General features: G+C 36.3%; 1 protein-coding gene across 1 annotated transcript in view; it reads left to right on the top strand.

Annotated features, from left to right (window-relative positions):
* Positions 1 to 23,543, top strand: part of LOC131151922 (L-arabinokinase-like) — a 55,395-nt gene that overhangs the window by 11,991 nt on the left and 19,861 nt on the right. The window contains exons 10-19 of the mRNA XM_058103420.1: positions 7,393 to 7,446; positions 7,552 to 7,654; positions 7,736 to 7,845; positions 7,996 to 8,115; positions 11,378 to 11,434; positions 11,921 to 12,093; positions 12,186 to 12,354; positions 14,316 to 14,399; positions 22,995 to 23,120; positions 23,375 to 23,505. Of these exons, the coding sequence (XP_057959403.1) occupies positions 7,393 to 7,446; positions 7,552 to 7,654; positions 7,736 to 7,845; positions 7,996 to 8,115; positions 11,378 to 11,434; positions 11,921 to 12,093; positions 12,186 to 12,354; positions 14,316 to 14,399; positions 22,995 to 23,120; positions 23,375 to 23,505 (1,127 nt within the window). The remainder of the gene's footprint in view (positions 1 to 7,392; positions 7,447 to 7,551; positions 7,655 to 7,735; positions 7,846 to 7,995; positions 8,116 to 11,377; positions 11,435 to 11,920; positions 12,094 to 12,185; positions 12,355 to 14,315; positions 14,400 to 22,994; positions 23,121 to 23,374; positions 23,506 to 23,543) is intronic.

Here is a 23,543-nt window from a genome sequence, read left to right as displayed (position 1 = left end):
TTTCTGTTTTTATTGCTGCTTTTCAGCTGTTTGCCAAAAAATTACTAGATTTTATGGTTTTAGTTGTTTTGAAAACCTGTTGCTAGAAATTTTAATATCCAAAAATAGTTTTTTTTAATTAAATTATTTATTTTATACACTTTTAAATTAAAATGAAAATTAAATGATCATATGAATTTAAATATAATTAAAAGAAAAATATGCATAAATTTCAAAAAATACTAATAAAGCCAATTTCAAAATACTTCTACTATTTTTCAATTGTCATGTCCAATAAAATTTTTGTTGTATAGTAAATTTTGAAAGTAGAACAATAAAGTAAAATAATTATTATAAATTTTATTTTTAGTATAGTATTTTTTTAATGTGTATTATTTGTAATTTTATCACTTTAATCATATTTTTATAATATTATTTGATTTAAAATGAAAATGAGCATTTTTTAATTACGTTTTTAATTTGTTTTTAATTTTATAAATGTTAACCAAATAGCTTGGTGGTTTCCAATTTTTAGTTTCTCTTTCTGGTTTTTGGTTTTCGTTTCTCTAATTTTTGACAGTGATACCAAACGGCCCCTAAAGTTTGATGCTAATACATAATTTGATTTTTAAAAATTAGATTCTTAAAATAATCAAACATGGGTTTACCTAAATTTTTAAAAGAAAAATTATAATTTCATTGTATAATAAAATTATCTAAATTTTTCTACCATTGTGATATAATTATCTAGCATTAATCTATATACGTTTTAAACAAATTGATAATGCTTTGTCTTGTTTACTTACTTAGACTTCATGTTTAAAATATAGCTACTAATAGGTCTCATTGTTTTTAAAATTAATTCTAAAGAAGTATTAGAGGTGGCTAGAGTTTTCTGCATGGACGATGGGATGATTACGGTCAGGTGGGCTTGGCCTGGTCTTTGACAACTGATATGAACATGGGCTGGTTGTTTGAGAGCAATAAAGGCCTTAAAAAATTTCTGATGGGCCTGTTGCTTAAGGATGCACAAGAGCAAAATTTTGATTCTATATTGGTCCAGTTTGGAGAGGAGAAAATTCACTAGGATAAATCACAGTCAGGTTATTTGAATGGCCATGCCCAAACGCTTAATCATGTATCTCAGTCAAAAAGAAGGCCCTCTTATGAACCTATGAGGCTACAAAAACCTGTGTGGCTACGGCAATTAATCTCTCCTTAGAATGGAAGAAAGATGTGTGCGGTTCAGCGCTTCGATTGTCTTCAGACAAGGTCTATGGTGGCCAAGAGGAAAGAAGTAGTTGCTCTGAAAACAAAAACGAAAAGGAGGCTGAATCAGATAGGTGGGTTGCTAAAATTATACTAATTTTCAAGGGAGTGGTGCATCTCCTATTTTGGAGAAGAATGGTGGTAGGTGGGATTCCAAGGAGAGTTTGGGGGGTCTTCTTCTAAGAATTTTAATTATTATGGAGGTGAAAATCAGGATTTTATTGTTGGTTCAGAAGGAAATTTAGATGATAAGGGAGTCAATTTGGATAATTTGAAGAGTTGAAAGGTTTACGCTCATCATAAGGAAGTGCAACTGGGTTTTGAGAGGACAAACCATTTTGAAGATAATCAGGATTTGTTTGGTGAGAAAACCAAAAAAAAAAAAAAAAAAAGAATTTAAGGGAGATTCTAAAGGTGTTTTTGGTATAATGAAGGAGCCAATCATTGAGAGGGTTAATACAAGTAAGGATAGTAAGAGATGGGGGGCTGTTTTGGAGGATGATAGCATAGGCAATAGTGAGTTTGAATATGACAAGGGTTTGCTTTTGGATCAAATTCAAGAACAGCAAGGATATTTTTCCAACTCTTCTTCTGTTTGTCTCTGGAATTTATCTTATGTGCCTCCTCCTCCTCTAGAAGGTTTAAATGGATTTAATATTTTTGAGGATGATGTTTCTAAAGAACTGAAGGTAAAAGATGGAATTTTGCCCACTCCAGTTCAAGAATCTTCTGAGAAAGACATTCTTATATATATATATATATAAATCTGCTGAGTAAGACATTCGAACTTAGAATTTTTTGGATAGCTTGGGCCTTATGTTGTCTAATCATGGAGGAATAGGCTAGATGGTGGTAAATCTAAGGGGAAGAAGGGTCAGAGGGAATTAGCGATTTGAAATGTTTGGTGAATTAGAATGGGAAGGGATTAAAGAGGTGCTTTTTGGGATAATTTTAGCCTTTTATTTTATTTTATATTTTATATATTTTCTTTTTGTTCTTTGCTTTTCATTTTCCTTTTTCCTTTTTGAGGATTTAGTATCTGTGCTCTGATTGTACATTTTCTTTCTTAATGTATCCATTTATGATAAATAAAGGATAAAAATCTTATGAGACAATTCTTACCAATATGAAAAAAAAGTCTAGTAAAAGAGTTAATGTTAAGCCATTATATGACAGTATGACTTGCATGTATAAATATAGTATGTTAGTAGTATGGTTATGCAAATGCAACATTTTAAAAAACTTGTGCAAATATAATATGTTGTTATGTGATAGGCATGTGCAAAGTATTTGTTATTATTGTTTGACTGGGTGTTCTTTTGAAAAAACATTTAACACAATTATATGTTAATAGAGATTTTGTATTTTTTAATTTTATAAGATGTATAGGTGTTGCATTTACATGGAAAAATTTCAATAAATTAAAAATTAAAATTTTAAATTCTTTTTTATAGGTAAATGATATTTAATTTTGTTTGAGGAATTTAAATTTTTACCAGAACAACATTACATATTAAGTGGTCAAGGGGTTAGAGTCATGAGCATGGTTTAATAATTTTGATACATAGTTCCTTAATTTCTATATTTATTAGTAGTTTAACGTTTATGTAAGTAGTGATTTTTTAACTGAAAATTTTACTTTGTACTGGCTTTTTCTTCCTTTACTTAATGGTTAGTTTGTCTTTTCGAATTTCAAACATATTTAACATTTGTTATCTAAAGGGCTCTTCTAGATCTTATTCTTGATATTTGTTTTTTGAAAGTCAGGTTTATTGCTTACTGGAATAATGTTTGACACTTTCATGCTGTATTGCTTTACCTAGTCTCCATTTTTTTGAATGTCTTCTGTATTAGTAGTTATGATACTATTTCTTTCATTTTTTTTTCCAATCTGGTGGGCATTTTTTGGTAGCTTATATAACAACAGCAACAACAACAATAAACCATAATTCCCACTAGGTGGGGTCGGCTACATAAATCCTTTTCTGCCAATTCATCCAATCTAGAGCATTTTACCCTATTAGATTAAGGGCTGTTAAATCCTTTCTCACTACCTCCTTCTCAGTTATTTTAGGCCTACCCCTTCTCATGCTAGAAATCATAACTAATTCACTCCTCACTGGTGCTCTACTAGGTCCGCGTCTCAAATGCCCAAACCATCTAAGCTGCCCCTCCTTTATCTTGTTTTCAACCAGTGCTATGCCTAAATTATTATGTATATGTTCATTTCTTACTTTATCTTTTAAAGTTAAATCACTCCTCCACCTTAACACACACATCTCAGTAACTTTCAGTTTCTGTACATGTTGTTTCTTAGTTGCCTAGCATTCTGAAGCATAAAGCATACCTGGTCTTATAGCTGTCTTATAAAACTTTCCTTTTAATTTTAGGGGTATTCTACGTTCACACAACACACCTGATGCACTCCTCAATTTTACCCAACTTGTCTTAATTCTATGTACTACATCTTCAATTTCCCCTTCACCTTGCATGATAGATCCAAGATATCTAAATCTATCAGTGCTATTAATCTCTTGATTATCTAGTGTAATCTTCTCTCTGTTGCTACTCCTTACATTACTGAAATTACATTTCATATATTCTATCTTATTCCTACTTATCCTAAACCCTTTAGATTCTAATGTGGCTCTCCAAAGTTCTTACTTAGATTCTCACTCCTACTATCATCAATCAACATGATATTATCTGCAAACAACATACACTGAGGGATCTCATTTTTGGTAGCTTATGTTAGCACTAAATTTTGTCTGGGTTAACTGTGGACATTGTGCTTTTTACTAAATTAGGTTATGTTCCTTTCTTTCCCCCATTCTCTTTTCTTATCTCTTTTTCTCTCTCTCTCTCTTTTTTTTTTTCCTTTTGTCAAAACCCTTTATCTCTTTTCATTCTCGTTCGCCCCTTGGTTATTAGTTAGTGGTTGTTTAGGGCTATGCTAGTACTTGTTTCTATTTCTCCTTTTTTAGCATGTTTGGGTTCGGCCTTGTGGGGCTTGTCAAGCACTCAAAGCTGAATCTCTCTTGAGATGCGGGCCACTCCCTCTTTCTTCCCTCCTTTCTTGGTTTTCATGCATAATTGGAAAAAAATCAACAGAAAGAAAATTTTAATAAATATAAGGAAATTTATTGCAATTAGAATCCATTAACAGCCGACAAACAACAACAACAATAACAACAACAACAAGCCTTAAGTTCCATTAGATGGGGTCAGCTACATGAATTTTTTTTTTTCTCCAGTTCACTTGATTGAGATATATATTTTTTTCTACTAGATTAAGGGTTATTTAATCCTTTCTCACCACCTCATTCCAAATTATTTTAGGCCTATCCTTACCCCTTTTCGTGGCAGAAACAATCATTAACTTACTCTTGCAGGTGCTTTACTCGGCCTGCATTTCAAATTCCCAAACCATCTAAGTCCATTAACAGCCCATCTAAACTCCAAATAAAACATGAAGTTCATAATACATAGAAATCCAAAAAAAAAGTTACTAAAATTGCAGGAAAAAAAAAAAAAAAAAAAACAAAAAAATGATTGTCTTCAGTCTTGTAGTCTACTTTAAAATGCAGGCCAACTCCCCCTTTGGCCCTGTCCTCCCTCCTTTCTTAGATTATCATGCATAATAAGAAAAAAAAAAATCAAAAGAAAATAAATTTGAATAAATAAAAAGAAATTTATTCCAATTAGTCCAATGACACTCCACCTACAATCCAAATAAAACATGAAATTTGCAATACATTGACAATCCAAAAAAAAAAAAGGGTACAAAAATTGCAAAAAATACAAAAAAGTAAAGAAGGTCTGTCTTCAGTCTCATAGTCCACTTCTTGCGTGCAAGTGGTTAGACTTAATTGTGAATGTTGGCCGATGGATGAAACACGTTAGTCATTGGACTATCATGTGGTATCCAAGGCCATGTTGTTGTTCTTTTTCCATTTCTCTCTCTTTCTCTCTCGGCATAGGCAGCCTCTTTCCAGCGCACCTAGCCCGAACTACCCACTCATGGGTCCCATGTGGCCCCTGACCTAGGGCCCTCCTCATTCCCAAGCCCACTTATAAAGGGTCGCTCATCCCAATAACAGCCCAAAGCAGGTTGGACCAAAGTCGAACATGAACAAGCTTAGACACAAAAAGGTACACTGCACCCCCTTTATCCTGTTCACAAAATTTCACAAAGAGTGCAAGGCCTTAGCCCCAAAGTTCGGGCAAATCATTTTAGCATAGAAGAGGGCTTGCTTCTCCCCTTTCTTCCATAATGCCCCTTACCCAAAGTGTGCAAAGTCAGGCCTTCAAGCTGACTAAACACACACAGGGTAGTTGCCTACTAAGTTACCCCCATGGCAGGAAACCTGTCACCGCAGAGCATGTAAGATCAAGCTACCTCTCTCTGCACCAATGAGGGTGCAAGAGTGAGCTATAAATACCCTCAAGCCCTCACACTACAACAGACAGACGAGAGAGAGAGAGAGAGAGAGAGAGAGAGTAGACACTGCTGCACACGCTCATCCTATATACTTAGAACTTTGAAGCACAAGAGAGAATAACAAAGGAAGGAGAGACACATATTCTGCCACACAACACAAGGGGAGGGGAGAAGACCTGCACCCCTTCTTCCATTCTTTTTAGAAACAGGAGTTCCATAGCACCGTCTGCATGCTTCTTTCTCTCCAGCTCAGGTGAGCCCAGCTCATTTGAGCCCATTAACACACCCAGTGCCCAACCTTCATTGGAACAACTGCCCCAACCATTTGAGATGTGAAGAGGATATGAGGGGAAGTGGCAGCAGCAAACGTCGCCTCCAACCCCCGTGTTTAGGTGAGGGAGGTGGAGGTGGAAGAGACCCACCAACCCCACCAACTTTCTTGTCGTTGTGGTAGTCGGTGCTGATTTAAATAGTTGTATTGTTCGATGTCAAAAAAATAAAAAAAAGGCACACTCTATTGATAGGTGGTGTGGGTGTGTGTGTGCGTTGGCCACGTTTTGCATGGAGTGTGTAGCCAAGTGATTTCATGCATGAGTAGGGTGCGTGAATAGTGTTTATCTGCAGATTTAGTAATGCGGAGCGCATGGATGTAGGTGTGCGCGCGTGTGTGTGCAACTGTGGGTGGGTGCAATGGCCCAGTGTGGGGGTGAGGTGGTGAAATGTTTACACATAGGTGCACAATTTGCATGGGTGCACAGGTGGGAATGATGTATTGTCTATGAGGGTGCGTATATATGAAGTGACTGTTGGGGCAGCTGTTATATATGCTGTGGTTAATTTCTGGTGCATCATCATCATCATTATCATTGTGTGTTCCCCTTATTGTGTAATTATTATTATTACTCCAGTCATTATTGTTACATCCCCAGGCATTCTTAGTATTATTATTATTGTGATGATGACGATGATGACGACACTTGTTATTGTTGTTTTTTATTAATGTTTGTCATCATTATTAGCATTATCCTATAAAAAAATAAAAAATCTTGATATTATTGTGCTCATGTTATTATGATCAATTTATCATTTTTTTAATAATAAAAGAAGATATATTAAGATAGGGAAAGGAGATTACAACATAAAAGAGGACAGGCTATCCTCCAAAAAAAAAAAGAAAAGAGAAACATAACTAACAAGTCACATAAGAAACCCCCTTCTTAAGTCCTTGTCCTTATGGTTAACACTTCAAAAATTCTAGTTCTCGCCATCCCTTCTTCAATTTTGTTTTACCTCCATTGAAGTGAACTTGGTTACTTCCATCATCAGACCACAAAATGTTAGCACTGTTTGTACTTCTATATATATATAGTATAAATAGCATCTGTAATATTTTTCAAAATAGAGAGTTGAAGATAAACTAATAAATCTTTTTCTTTTTCATTATCTTGTTCATATGTAGTATTTTAATTATTATTTTCACTGCTAATGTTTGTATAAACTATAAGAAATAGATGAGTACCTTTCATTGTAAATCTTATGCTTTTTTCTTATTGTTTTGTTATTTAATTTTCTATTTTTTATTTTTAATTTCTTTTACTTTTGTTGCATGTGCATGAGGGTTTGTTAGTACCTTTTTGTGTATATGTTGCATTGACTAAAACTAGCACTATTTGTGTCTTTATGTTGCTCTGTGTCATCTGCAGCCAGCAGGCTGGAAGTTGAAGGAAGAGTTTTTACCCGCTGGTTGGCTGTGCCTGGTATCTTTTGTAGCCATATGTTCTACAGTGTTGTTCTCTTTAAAATATGAAGACAGTTTCATTGTTCATGCTTTGGTTATGAGCGCTTATTGTCCTTTTATTCAGGTTTGTGGTGCTTCTGAGAGCCAGGTCCTCCCGCCAAATTTCATTAAGCTTGCCAAAGATGTTTATACACCTGATCTTATAGCAGCATCTGATTGTATGCTTGGTCAGTGATGTAATTTTTCTTGGTGCCAAAGTCGATTGAATGAATGGAAACTAACATTTCATAGCATCCTCATTATTCCAGGGAAAATTGGATATGGTACCGTGAGTGAAGCCCTTGCATATAAGTTACCATTTGTCTTTGTACGTAGAGATTATTTTAATGAAGAACCATTTTTGAGAAATATGCTTGAGGTACAAATGATGGCTTTCCTTGTTTCTTCTTTTTTTGTCATCTTGTAAAACCTGCAATCTCCTCCTCCATGCTGTGTTTCTTGCTTCAACCCTTCACATTATTAATAACCATATTGATGCTAGCTGCCAAAATTGTTATTTGTCATACAGTACTTTCAAGGAGGTGTTGAGATGATTAGGAGGGATTTACTCACTGGACATTGGAAACCTTATCTTGAACGTGCTGTTAGTTTGAAGCCATGCTACGAGGGAGGCATTAATGGTGGTGAGGTATCATATCCTTTCTGTTTCTTCACTCTCTGCAAATTTTAAAACATTTTGCTCTCCTTTTGTCCCATGGTTCTAATGATGCAATGAATAAATAAAAGAAGATAATTGTGGCTTTTTTCCCTGCTTTTTCTGTTTGTGTGCGTGAAAGATTATTGCAGGTCATTTTGAAATTAGCATTGTTTTGCATCTTGATTAATTAACTTTTTTGGCAGATCCTGTTTTGATCTTAATAGTTCAAAAATTGGAAGATGTGAAAATGAAGATTAAGCTTTAGTTGGAAGTTGGTACAGAATAAGGTGGATATGTGTGGATGAAATTTGAAAATACTAAACCCAAAGGGACTCAACCACCTTATCACTAATATGAGGATGGCTTGTCCTCTTCTAGGTTGTATTCTCTTATATTCTCTTATTCTTCTTTCTCAATACAATTTCTTTTGTTATAAAAAAGTCTATTAAATAGAAAATAACACACTCAAAATCCTTCCTTGTTTGGATTCAAATTCATGCAAGTTTCTATATTTTTTTTCCTTGAAAAGCTCCACATCTACCCAAATCCCTAGATGAACGTAATGAAAATTGAGAACACCTATCTTGGTAATCTGTTTCACCAATTTATTATGATGTTCTTCTGATTTTTTCCTTATTTTCCTTGAATTTTCCTGATTTTGCTTTCTTTTCTACAGAATTCTCTCTCTGTCTTTCTCACTTTCTCAAGAAGTAGCGTATATAGCAATTGGTAACATGTGTATTTGTTGTTGCTGTTATTCCTAATGCTGGAAATAGGACAGCAGCTGCTTGCAGCAAGCAGTGTTGCCAGCTGTCTTTTCCTGGCTTCAGCGTGCCACGTCTCTCTTTTTCTTTTCTTTCCCACTTCTGCTCCAAACTTCTGTGTTATTTATGTTTTGACATGGACTTTCTTGATTCCTTTTCATCTAAGTCCCTACTTCCACTAATAAATTAAATGAAAATTTCAATATCGGACAACTTAATCTATCCACATGGTCCTTAGTATAAACTCATTCAATACAACAGCAAATGCAACAACAATGCAAGTTTTTAAAGTAATTTAAATTTACATGACTTAAAGGGTATTATAATTACAAAACCACCCAGAGGCGCTCCTAGATAAGTCAATGGCCAATCTGAGAATACACAAACCGAGCTAAATATGAGAACTCAGAAGATATAGATACACTCAAGTTAATACAAGCTAAACCCACTCTTAATTTATTTTTTTGCGGAAGCCCTCTCATACAATTGTAAAACATTGAGCAAATTTAAGAAAGATTCCTTGTGAGCTTCTAGAAAAAAATAGTGTCCTCCATAAACTAAAGATGAGACACCAAAATCTCCCCATTCACCATCCCAATCCGTCTGACTAGACCTTTATCTACAACCCTATGAACTAATCTACTTAATATTCAGCACAAGGACAAATAAAAAAGGAGGAAGTGGATCCCCGTGCTTAAACCCCCTCAAAGCTCTAAACCATGCCTAAGGTTCTCCACTAATAATGACAGAAAAAGAGGCATCAGGGAACAAACACACCCTGCACGCATGCCCACCAAATCTGACCCTGCTATCTCTCGCCCAAACCCTTTCCATTATGACTTCATCTAGAGAATTCCAACTGATTTGGTCATAAGCCTTCTCAAAATCGACTTTAAACAGAATCCCCTCTTCCCTCCTCCAAACATTATATCTACTTCTTCATTAGCTACTAAGATAACACCCACAGTGTGTCTACCTCTGCCAAAATCAGTTTGAGCTTGAAATCATAGTTTATACTCTTATGCCAAATCCTTTTAGAGCAGAACTCCTTAAAATCTTCATTAAATCCCCCCTAACAACATTCCAAAAATCCTGAAAGATTGCCATAGTAAACCCTTGTGGACCTAGATCCTTATCCCTAATCCCTGTTCATCCCAAATACAACCGCCTTCTTTTCACTCCCCTCAAAAGGCCTTCCCAATCAAATTCCCTCATTCATAGAAACAGGACTCGACTCTAAACTCTCAAACATAGGCCTACACATATTCTCCTAAGTAATCTCAAAGAACATCCCACCACCCCAACTCTCTAATCATATTCTTTCTTCTCCTACCATTAGCCAACCCCACCCATGGAAGAAAGGATTTAGAGTAACAATCACTGTCCTTCTAAACCATTTACTTTAGCATTTTGTCTCCAACTCATCGTTTCCCTAGAGATTGTCTCCTCAAGGTCATTTTTCAACGACACCCTCTTGAACTTCTCCACAAGACCCCCTTTTCCCTTCCTATCCAACATATCAAGCTCATGAAAAATGCTATTCTGCTTAATCCTAATATCTCCTAAAACTTAAATATTCCACTCTTTTTAACACTTCACATAAAAATAGCTACAGGGCTCTAGGAGTAGCAGATATAACAAAACGAGGGCATGAAGGAACAGCACAACTGCGAAAACAGAGCAAGAGCAAAGTTATAGACAGAACCACAATCACAATGTAGCAACTCGAGCACTCTGGGAGTAATTGCATGCGTAAGGGTTCAGAAGTCCTTTGAAAAAATAGCCTGGACCACAGTGAAACAAGGTCATATCACAACCAACAATTACAGGCTCCAAGAAGAAAAAACAGACACTACTTTCACTTATGAATTGAAAATGACCAAGTAAAGTATCCAATAAAGGATGCACCTGACTGAACAGCAAAGAAAAGGCTTAAACAACTCTCAAACCAGAGAGAAGATTGCTGATTCAAGAAGGAATAGAAAAGGCTAATCAGAAATAAATTGAACATCTAATAAAGAAAAAACAGCACCTAGGGTTAGAGAGAGGGAAGAAGAAAAAAACGAAGAGGAAAAGGGAGAAAGCAGCAATTTGCAATCTTCCTGGAGTTTAGGTACAGTTCCAGCTCAGTGCTCTTTATATCATGATAATAAAAAGATGCAAAGGACATAAAATACCCCTGCATACACAACCTAACACTAGTGAATTTATTACATTCTGGCAGTTTGAGGGATAAAGTGTTGATGAAGACTGTATTTTTGGGCTGCAATGCATTAAAAGTTCAATTATTTTTCATTCATTGGCTGCCAGAAAATGTCCAATGAATGGGTGGGGTTGCTTGATTTATTGGACTTTCAGGACCTTGGCTTTGCATAAGTTTTTGTTTCTTGAAGAATCTTCTATATTTCCTGTCTTCTTTTCAAATGATGGTTCCATCATTTCTGTTGTTTAAACTTAATGCGTTATCTAATTCTATAGTAAAACACCAGGTGGCAGCTCGCATTTTGCAGGATACAGCTATTGGAAAAGACTACGCATCAGATAAGGTAAAATTATGTTGTATTGTTGTGTGCGTGTTTCTTAAAATATAGACACTGTTCAGTCTGTTCTGTTGGTTAACTTTATAGATCTTAGTTATTCTTTACCTTTTCATTTTCTCTAAAATCTTGGTAGGCTAATTAAATAAGTCACAGTGGTCTCTAAACTGAGTCCCAGCCTGGTTGCTCACTTCCTTTATCAGGAGTCTACACTGTGACTTTTGATCAAATCCTTAGACTACTCTTGGAATCAGCTGGTTTGTGTGCTGATACTGAGAGAATTTGCAATATAGAATTTGGTAAAGTGTGAAAAAAACATGCTCTTGTTTACCTTGCATGAGTGTGTGTTGACACCCAAAGACATGCTACTAGAAGTGTAAAAATGGACTAAAATATTTATTTTATTATAGAGTTAAACAATAGATTATGTGGTCAAACTTTGTTTTCTTCCCCCAAGAATGGTTTTATTTCCTTTTTCTGCTTGTTGACTTGTAGTTTAGTGGGGCAAGGAGACTGCGTGATGCAATCGTTCTTGGCTATCAATTACAAAGAGTTCCAGGAAGAGATCTCTGGATCCCAGATTGGTATGCAAATGCAGAAAATGAACTTAATCTTCGTACCGGACCTCCAAATATTGAAGTGAATGAGGCCAGCTTCCTGAATAATTTGTGAGTCTGCTTTTTATTTTGTTGTTTAGTCAGTCCCTGATGTGTAAGTGTTGAATACATAACCCACTAAACATCTTTCTGATTCTTTGTAGATGCACTGAAGATTTTGAGATACTTCATGGAGATCTTCAGGGTCTTTCAGATACCGTGAATTTCTTAAAGAGCTTGGCTGAACTGGATGCTGTGTATGACTCTGGAAAGAGTTCTGAAAGGCGCCAGATACGGGAACGGATGGCTGCTGCTGGGCTCTTCAATTGGGAGGTGTTATTCATTCTCACTGGAACTTTGCAGTTCTCTGACCATTTTTGACTGACTAGCATCGGTAGTTGACTTGTATAGAGTGATTATATTAGAAAAGATAGCAGGCTTCAATTGATGTTGAGTGAGAATAGAGATAGAAGAAAGATAGGAGATAGAGAAAATAAGAGAGGAGGAGAAAAGAGGGAGAGAAGGCGGAAAATGAAGAGAGTGAGATGAAGTTGCCCTAGGGTTCACTAATTTGAATTCACATCCATATTTTGACAAATCCTAATATTACACCCAACCAAAAATTAAAGTAGGAAGTTCCAATAATGTAATATAAAAGTACAATGATGTTGTAATCTTTTGCCATGCGTTCTAATTTACTTATCTTGTTGCCATGTGTCCTCCTAATTTGAAATATCCTTTTCATGCATGTAAATTCTTTTAAAAATGCAACATACTCTTTTGTCTTTCATTTCCTTGCGCCACAGGCGTGGGAAGGATTTGATCAAGAAGTTCACATATCCTTATGAAATTTAATACTTTCAAGAACAATGCATGCGGTTTGGTGAACATGGCTTCAGATCACATAGGAGACCCTTTAAAATTACCTCTTAGAAAAATCTAATTCATGCATTACTCCATGCCTTCTTTCTATGGCTGTTTGTTTCCTCTCACCCACACTATTTAAATAATTCTATTCTATTCTATTATTTCCTCTTCATGAAGAGTCAATAACATTTAGGCTATGTTTGGAACTTGATAAACATGAAGGAAAGGGAAGGAAAATATGGAAAAAATACTTTTTTTTTTCTTCTTGTTTTCCTTATCAATTAAAATGAGAGAGAAATGAAAAACATATCCTTCATCAGTTACAAAATTTGTTTTGAATGTCATTAACTTTTGATTTTTCATAATTTTTTAGAAATCGTATGTGGGCAAAATTACATGCCTAATGGTATGTGAGATATGTAAAAAATAGTAAAATATGTTGGAAAACTAATTTCCTTTCTTTTCCATTTATTTTATCTCGAAATTTCCTTGCTCCAAATGGAGGCTTAGATTCTTCACAAGCCACACCACTAACGAAGACTCGTGTATTTAATGGACAATCCATAAACTTTTATCTTTGGTTTGCAATGGTTCAGTCAATTTATTATTCTTTTCAATACAGTTTATGGTTTTTTGGGCAATATATTTTCTCCAAGCTTGTCTTCCCTCCTCCACCTGCTTCTTGTAGTAATCTCCCCTCCCCATTTGTGTCAATCTATTTTTTATATGTATACTAATATAAATTACCTGTTTAAATTCACCTGTCAACAAATGCATGAAAGATCCTGTACTACAAAAAAAGAAAAAGAAAAAGGAAACCCTCTTTCTGCCTGCAGTGTTAGTGCAAAGTGGTTGATCCTCATTCCCTATTTTACTGGAACTACAAGCACATTCGAGGCAAGTTCACCTATTCACATTCACGATCGCATCTTTCATTATAAATATTGTTTTATTTGATTGTCCAAGAAGTGGGAACAGGTTATGTTCACTTGTCTATTCTTTGATAATATTTGGTAATTTTGGTAATCAAATGCTTCCTTACTCACACACATACCAGTGCCCAAGTTGGTTCCTCAATGACTCATTGGAGCTTTATTCATTTTCTAGACATCTTAGATGGTTGAATCATGCTTCAAAAGCTCCTACTTTAGGTTCTGTTAAGCATAAACATGGCTGTGAATCAGTATCAATAGTTAGGAGATATTATATAGATTAAATTAAAACACATCCTAATAGAATCCTGTTGATATCATGTTGAGTTTTTGTACTTAAATATATATATTTTTTCTAACAAGTAACAATACTCTCTCGCTCATTCTGTCCCCATCCTGTTCTCTCTCTCTCATTCAATCTCACATCCCCACATTTTCACCCCCATGCAAGTGTATGACTTAAGTGTTTTTTCACTGCAATATCATTCTTCACAGGAAGAAATCTTTGTGGCAAGAGCACCTGGAAGGTTGGATGTGATGGGGGGAATTGCTGACTATTCAGGAAGCCTTGTCCTGCAGGTTATTTTTCTATTTTTTTTAAGTTCCCATTTTTTTCCTGGTGCAAAGAATGCTTTCTTTCTTGTCTGGTACACTTGTATTTTCATATGTCATAGCTTCAACGTTCATGTCATAAGCTGCATCAGTTCTAGGCTTTATTACTTGCTGTATCTTCCTTTACATGCCTTCATGACGATCATAAACATTTCAGCTTTTATTGTGTCTAATAGTAAACATAATGAATTCATATCTATAGCATGGCTTAATTTGTGATGGCCTCAAATAAGCTCCTTCCAGTTTAACTTCTAAATGTTTCTTGGGAACCGTGTATAGAAGTTCTGAAGCAAGCATGGCAACTATGATGGTTTTGGCACATGAAGAGACATGATGATACCAAGCATCTTGATAAATTCCTTGAGCCTCTGTTATATATTTTCAATTTTTGTGCTAGATGATAGGCAGTTGATGGGGTTTCATGAGTTGGTCAGATAGAGATAGTGGATATCAAAATTTTTTTCTGAAAGACTCAAAATAAAAGACTCCATGCTTCTCATTGTGGACTTCTTGATCAACTAGGTGCCGGAGCAATGAATACTAAGAAATAGAAGGGGAAAGTGAAATAGTTAGAGATTGGGGGACCCTTCACAGAAGAAAGTCACCACTGACCCCTCCCTCTAACTTTCAACAACAGAGAGAGAGAGAGAAGAAAAAACCCATTAAACAATAAACTCTAGAAAGTAGTGTCCCAGATAATTAAAATGCCCCTATTGGTCCCATGAGATGGAAGAAACTCCCACTCCTTACTCTGCCACTCCAATATGCCTAATAATTCCCACATCTGCAATCTCAAGTTCAGTCTCCTGTAAGAAAACAGTATCAGAATGTCTAGACTGAACCTCCCTAATATGATCTGTTTTCTTAACATCACAATAAATGTATCAATATTTTCAACTCCTTTTGAAAGGTTTCAAGAAGAAAGGTTTTGGGATGAGACAAACAAAGTTGATTATATTTTTGTGCTTTTTTCTCCAAAATCTTTGTCTAATGTGAACAGGGGGGTTAGGTAAGACAATCACTTTCTACATTTATCTTTGCACTAGTGGTTGATGTGTTTGAGCAGGATGATGATTGGAAACTGCGAAAGGGGTGGATGGAGGATCATTAAGGGGAATTAGAGTAAGGTTTTTTGAGTACTTTGTCTATTTCATAGTTGCGTTTTGAAAATGATACCATCTTCTTGTCTCTCTGATGGTATGGGTACCTTCCTTAATGGGTTAGCAATCTTATATAATTTTGAGATCGCATTGGGTTTGAATATTAATTTGTTAAAGAGTGGATTTGTGAGGATTTATGTAGACTTATATTTCTTTCCCATTACACATTGATAGCAGGATCTGGTGTCTTGAGTTGGCTCCTATGTGTCCAGTCATTTTCTTTAAAGGTAATTCTGCAGCTGCTTCTTTTTGGGATCTAATATATGAGTAATTATCTAGGAGGTTGGATGGGTGGAAGGGATTGGATTATCTTGGTTGTCTCTCTTTTATCGCATTGTTTTATATTTCCATATTTGGGATTCCTTGTGACTGAGAAAAGTTCAATGAGCGACTTTTTTGGGTCTCATGCATGATTCAGTGGTTTGATAGAATAATAATATGACTGATAGAAATCTGTTGCTCTCTCTATTTCTCTCTCCCCCTTTCAATAGATAACAGACAGAAATCTCTGGCAAACCATACCTTCCATATCTCTGACAAGGGCTGTCACTTTCGCTATCACATCCCTACCGAGTCAAATTCCTCACTTCTGTTTCACATATGCTATTCTTCTTCAAGTACCCAGCCTCCTTATATCCATGACGATCTCACCTGAACAACCTCATGAGTCATGCCTCACGGCTTCAATGACCATCTGCATCACCTTGTTCTGTAGTCAAGATTTTTACCCCCTATGTTAGAAGAGAATATGTTGTTTGAGTAACTAGGTTGTGTTAATGGGGGGCATTTTTGTCCTTAAAACTTTTTTATTATTAACATATAAGAAGGCAGACCTCGAGCAGGACTCCAGTAAACTGCCGCTCAGTTTTTCCTTTTTTTCTCCTCCTCTTCTCTCTATCTCTAACTTGATGACATGGTATCAGAGCATTGATCTCCTCTAAATGTGATTTATGTGAATTGACATTGATACTCTATTTTTGTTTTTCCCCCCTTTATCCTCCCCTAATCAGTCCTTAAATGTGATTTTAAGGTTGGTTTGAGAGTCGTTTAGGGACACCTTTTCATCTTGGTTAATCTGTGCAGCATCCTTGGTAGGATGCTGTGTTTTCGTGGTGATTTGCTGATGTGAAGTCAGTTATACTCTGTTTCTAGTATACTGCTGTTGCTGTTCCTCTGTTCCATATGCTACATTCAGTTGTACTCTATTTGTGGTTTGCTGACGATGCTGTTTTGTGCAGTGTGTTCTTGTTGCAATCTTGTCTCACTTGTTGGTTTTTTGATTGGTGTTTGATGTCTTTGTTCCTGTTCTTGCCTGCATTTGTGTCCAGCTACTGCCAGCTGTAATGCTTGTATCTGCTGCCAGGTTGTCTATTAAGACCTGCAGTACTTTGCTGTGGTCTGCCCTATTCTTTGTGGTTATTTAGTTTATCCTTGGATGTTGTAAGCTCAGTTCTGCAGTCATAGTTGCCTGTTGAAGTTTTGGGTCTGTAATTTCTGAAGTGCTGTATGTTCTGGATTTTTGAAGTCCTGAAGTGCTGTTTTGTGCTAGTGTGCTGCCTGACTTATTTTCAAGCCTCTTCCTGTGATAATTTAGCTATGGTTACCACCTCTAAGCATGGTAGGGGAAGTTTTGGTGGATGAAGACAAGGTTTGGATTGTGGTTGTGGCAGCGGTTGTGTATTAGGATGCAGAGTTTGTTGTGGCAGTTCTTGCATTTGCACACAATTTTTTGTGGCAAGGACAATCATACCATTAATCATCGTTGGGATCTCCTTAGGAAATCGACTTAAGTCAATAAGTCTCTTGTGGAGGGACATTCTCTACTATTGACACTTCAAATGCACCTAGATATGCCACCTCCTCCCATATGACATCTAATCCTTATTTATTTGAGTCCTTGCTTATGATTCGAACCATTCGGTTTAATCAGTTTCTAGTTTTGGCAATATTCTTTCAATTCCTTCTATTCCTCTTTCCTTTGTATTACATGTGCCTAAATTTCCCTTGAACCTGATATAAGTTAGTCAATAAACTAAGTATCATGACTGTTTTGAGTGTTCTATACTTTTGCTTGTTAGTTGCGAAAGCATATTAGGATATTTACGTCTAGAGACAAGTGCAATAAATCATTGTTTTTTCTTATTCATTTAGGTATTTGGGGTTTGCGTAGAGTCAAGAATTTGGTTTGTTGTCAGTATTTTGTGTCCTGTGTGGATGATTTTTCATGTATGGCCAGGATCTATTTGTTCAAACTTCAGAGATAGGTTTGAATTTTTAAATGTATTTACTCAATTCTATCAGGAAATAAAAACTCAATTTGGCATTGGAATTCAAAATTTTCAATTAGATAATGCACCTGAATTTATTCAAAATGATCTTGTTTTTTTTTTTTTTTCGGTTCTTGGGCAAGTGGATTATCCGTCAAACATCATGTATATGCCCTTAAGGGTGTAGTTGAACAAAAATATAGATACACTTAACATAGCACGGTCTTTATTCCTTGATATGGATGTTCCTAAAACCTTTTGGACCTATGCTCTTCTTGTAGTTTTTTTTTTGCTTGACATGATGCCGTCTAGTGTTCTAGGGGTCTTCCATCATGTACCCAGAAACATCTATGTTCTCTGTTATGTGTTATGTCTTTGTTTTACATGTTTGTTCATGTTCCATACTGGTCAGGACAAGTTCTCCTTTCGTGCTACTAAATGTGTCTTTGTCGGGTAATTGAGAACTCAAAAAGGATATAGGTGCTAGTGCTATGGTTCCCGTACTTGTAGGAAATATGTTAGTGCTGATGTCACCTATTTTTGGTGGGGGGGGGGGGGACCTTATTTCTCTAGTACTAGGCCCTCCTTGGATGAATCTATTTTAAGTCCATTAACAGTTCATGGTCCTCTGTCTTGTGTTGATCCTTCTATTCCTACCCTTATCCTTTTGAGAAATCTACCACTCTTCATCCAAATCGATCAGACCTAGTGAAACAATTAAGGGTTGATGAACGACAGATTGCAAGCACATACATCACAACCACTATACAACTGCCTCTTCTGCCCATCACTATTAGTATGACTTGGATTTTCCCATTGCCCAGAATAAAGGTACACTCAGCAGTCCTTTGTTGCTTATCTTATTGCTTATTATGTTTTAGTTCTTCACCTTCCTAGTCCTATGCGTTTTTTTGCCTTGTCTACGCCCCTCTATTGCTATCCCTTCCTTGCATGTTGAAGCACATGCTAACCTTGGGAGGAAGCATGCAATGGATGTAGAAATGGATGCCTTGACCACTTGAGGGACATGGGATTTGTTGTATCTTCCTCTTAGTAAGGAGTTGGTTTGGTGCCGATGGGTCTACACCATCAAATATATTCTAAATGCTTCTATTGAACGGGTTAAGGCTCGATTGGTGATCAAGTGGTACACCCAAATATATATTATTTTGAGACTTGTCCTGCTACTCGATTAAATTTTGTTCATGCACTGATGTCGTTTGCAGTTAATTTTTTATTGTTCTTTATACTAGTTCAATGTCAAGAATGCCTTCTTGTCTGGAGATTTGTGAAGGAGGTATACATGGAGCAACCTCTAGGGTATGCTGCTCAGGGGAGGATGGGAAAGAATGGAGGTTATGTAAGGCCATTTATGATCTTAAGTATTCTCCTTGAGCCTATTTGACAAATTTAGCATTGTGATATTTGCATTTGGCTTTATCCAGTGCTACTCTGATCATTCGGTTTTTGTCCACAAAAAGGAGATAAGTGTGGTACTTCTAGTAGTTTATGTTGATAATATCATCATCACTAGCATGAGTAGAGCAAGACTTCAAATTTTAAGTAAGTGGCTTTGAGCAAAATTTCATATCAAGGACTTGGATACTCTACATTACTTTTGGAAGTATTGAGATTGTATGATGTAGGAAAGGGTTGAATCTATATTAGCGAAAATATATGTTGGACTTGCTAAGTGAGATTGATTTATTGGGAGTTAAATCCATTGATACTCTGATGGATCCCAATGTGAAGTTGTCTAGGGATGTTGGACAGGATCTTAAAGACAAGTGTCAATATAGGCAGTTGGTTGGCAAGTTGATCTACTTGATTGTTAGTAGTCTTGATATATTTATATTTTGCAGTGGAAGTGGTGAGTCACAACAACAACAACAACAACAACAAGCCTTAAGTCCCACTAGTGGAGTTGGCTACATGAATCTTTTTCTGCCAATTCACTCGATCAAGAGCGTTTTCCTCTTTTAAAGGGCTATTAAATCCTTCCTCACTACCTTATTTCAAGTTATTTTGGGCCTACCCCTACCTCTTTTCAAGAGGTAGTGAGTCAATTTATGGAAAATCCTAAACAACCACATCGGGATGATGTTTGTAGGATCTCAAAGGCTCTCCCAACAGAGGTTGATATATAAATGTAGATAAGTACTGTGAGACGTGAGATACTTGATGCAAACTGGGTAGGCTATGTTGATGATCGAAGGTCTACTACTGGATGGTGTACGTTTGTGGGAGGTAATCTTGTCATTTGGGGCAGCAAGAAACAAACTACTGTAGCAAAATCCAATGCTGAAGCAGAATAGCGTGCTATGGCTCATACTATGACTGAGATTATGTGACTAAATTCTATTATGTTAGAGATGGAATTCTTTATAATGAAGCCAGATATGTTTTGTGATAATCAAGCTGCCATTTTATTAGCAATCCAGTGTTTCATGAAAGGACAAAGCACATTGAAGTTGACTGTCATTTTGTGGGGGATGTTTTGTTGAAGAAGGTTGTTGGGACTCCTTTTGTGAAATCTATGGATTAGTTAGGCGATGTTTTCACGAAGCCTTTTTATTTAAACCTGTCTTGTCTAATGGTTGTAACAAGCTGGGGTTAGGTGATATTTAAGCACCTCCAGCATGAGGGGAGTGTTTGAAGAGAGTATGTTTTTTAGTGATTAGGTTGTGTTAATGAGGGTATTTTTGTCCTTAAAGACTTTGTTATTATTATTATTATAAGGCAGGTCTGGAGCTGTACATAAGCTTCAGGAAACTGCCACGCAATTTTCCCTTCTTCTCCTCTTCTCTTCTTCTCTCCTCAATATCTAACTTTACAACACCCTAGATCTTGATGATAATTGTTAAACCCTGTTGTATCTTGTTAAAGAAAGTTTACCTGTTTTTCATTTGCTTGTAAAGGATGTTAAATTTTCATCCCTCCTAGTTGGCTTCATGCTATAGGCATAATTTTGCTATTATGTGGCGCCACAAATTCTAAGACTCTATTTGTTGCCTTTATCGATTTATTTCTCCTGTACTCCCATGCAGCACTTATAACCATTTCAATCTTTTCCCTGATGGCGGGGAATAACAAGATTTGTGATCGCATGGGGTGCCATGTAGGTTGTGATGTGCATTGTCGGTTGTTAATCATTCTGCATTGAAGGGGGGATGGTGATTGTTCAAATGGGGCTTGGATTTCTATGGAGAATGTTTGCATGAAGAAAATGGAGTGGAATGGGCCATGTTGTGCTAAGAATGCGCATGTGAGTCCAAGGGGAATGGTGTGGGATTGGAGTGGGTTCGGTTTGATCTCATCATTATTACATTGCATTTGGGCCAGATCTTGGGTATTCAATTAGACGCAGCAAAGATTAATGGGCAGGCTTTAGCCCGTCACATATAGGTTTGAAGCATGCACTGCCCTTTATTTCCATGAGTAGTCAGGCACATAATTTGAGTAAGTTACTGACTCAATAGGGTTAATTGATAGAATAGGAATGTACAAATGGGAGAATAAGATATCTCTTTTCAAAACTCTGGCTTACCCCAGAAATTGTAAAACCCAAAAAAACCAAAATAATCAGCATGCCCTATCTATTCAACAATGAAATCCAATCATGCCAAATATACAGAAAGCACATCCCCCTGAAGTTCCCATTACCCACACACAATTGGAGGAGTTGTCAGCTACATCTTCATCCCAAGCAAGGGGTAGTGGGTCCATGGGTATTTTATTGCAGGTTCTGGTAAAAGCCAGAAGTGGTATAGGTAAATCAGGGGTTTAGTTGATGTTTCTGCTTAGTGGGTGGGAATTTTTGTCATGATGAGAGATTGGCTAATGAGCATCCTTCACTATCTATTGACAGGGGAATGTCTATGAGGGATATTGAAGCTTGTGGAGACAATGTTCAGGACAAGCTTGGTGGTTCAGGGGGACATGTAGGGGTAAGGGTAATAGTTGTGGTAAGGCTAGGGATGGTATGGGTTACTCTCATAGGATAGCGTTGCTGGGGGATGGAAAGGTTAGTAAGGTTAAGGAGAAAAAGCAATGGGGAGATATGTCAGATGACGAGGGTGATGTCGCCAGTGAGTTTGTCTCTGATGATGGTCTGCTATTGGATGATTTTCAGAGGAAAAATAAATATGGCTACGTGTCTGAATCTTTTCTAGCTTAGGGATGTATTGTATGTGCCAGTGTGCCACCATCTTCAACACAAGGTTTGAAGGGTCTTCCCATTTTTGGAAGATGGACTGGGTAAAGTCTAGCAGTGTAATGATGGTACTTGGCCAATTCCTTTGGACTAGATTAATATGAAAGATTTGCCCAACTCTAGTGGATGAGATGGGATTATGTTTGTCTGATGATTCTGATCATGGAGGAAACAATGTTTGTCTGGATGGTAGTATGAGAAAGTTGAAGAGTGACCAGTGAGAATTAGGGAACTTGCAGTGTTCCAATGGCAGGAATTCAAAAAGGGGCATTAAATTAGTTTCTGTTTTTTTTTTTTAACCTTTCTTTGAGATTTTCTTTCTTTATTTTCGTTGTTTTTTTCTTTTTGAGGATTTCTTATCCTCTCAAAAGTTACCGTCTCTTTATTTTTCTTCCTTAATACATTTTCTGTAATTATATAAAATAATTCTTTTCCATGCATTTCCCTTTAGATTCTTTAATATATTTTTTTTCTCTTTCGTAGTTGGCTTTTATATCAATCATCCCTTTATTTTCAGATGTTTGTTAGAGCCCTCATGTATTCATTCCTATGAAACATTTTTACTTTTTACACCGACTTCCTTGTATAACTTGTAGCTGTATGGCTTACTTTGCAATTATGCACCTTCTGATGAGCTTCTTCCCCACCAAAAAGTAGAGTTAATAATTTTTTTCCCTTAAATTATTGTATTCTACAAATTTTCATCTAGTTTTCATATCTGGGTAACTGATGGATTTCAACTTATGTTTGTCACGTTACTAGCTGTTACCATATCCACGCTTTCTGAAAAACCTTCACCCCTGCTTTCCCATACAAAATGATGCCATTATAGGATTCTAAAAATCTTCAATGTTGTGCATACATGTATAGTTATTTCTTCTTGATTAACGTGGTGGTACATTTTATCATTTTATTCTCACAGATGCCTATTCGAGAAGCCTGCCACGTCGCAGTGCAAAAGAATCATCCAAGTAAACAGCGGCTCTGGAAACATGCCCTGGCTCGGCAGCATGACAAAGGACAAGGGTCAACACCTGTGCTGCAAATTGTATGTAATGACTATTGAGCATTTGAGAAAATGGTGTTTTTATTTGTTATTTTTCATGAGCAATAATCATATTCACTTTAAAGATCATGTATTTGTAAAACTCTTTTTCTTCGTTTTGAGGAGGCAAAGACTAAATCATTTAGACTTCAGTCTTCACTTGAAATATAAATTTTCATTTCTCATGGCAGGCTTTTGCTTGAAAATTTTGCCAGTCAGTTGATATTGTTTATTATACCCACATTTGGCCATATCAGGTATCATATGGGTCGGAATTGAGCAATCGGGGTCCAACATTTGACATGAATATTTCTGATTTTATGGATGGAGAAAAGCCAATCTCATACGAGAAGGCAAAGAAGTACTTTGCACAGGATCCATCTCAAAAGTGAGTGTCTTTGCTTCATTAGGTTAATCTCTTTAATC

Source organism: Malania oleifera, chromosome 3, assembly GCF_029873635.1.
Source record: "Malania oleifera isolate guangnan ecotype guangnan chromosome 3, ASM2987363v1, whole genome shotgun sequence".
Classification (NCBI taxonomy): Eukaryota; Viridiplantae; Streptophyta; class Magnoliopsida; order Santalales; family Ximeniaceae; genus Malania; species Malania oleifera.
This window is presented reverse-complemented; position numbering and strand designations above follow the sequence as displayed.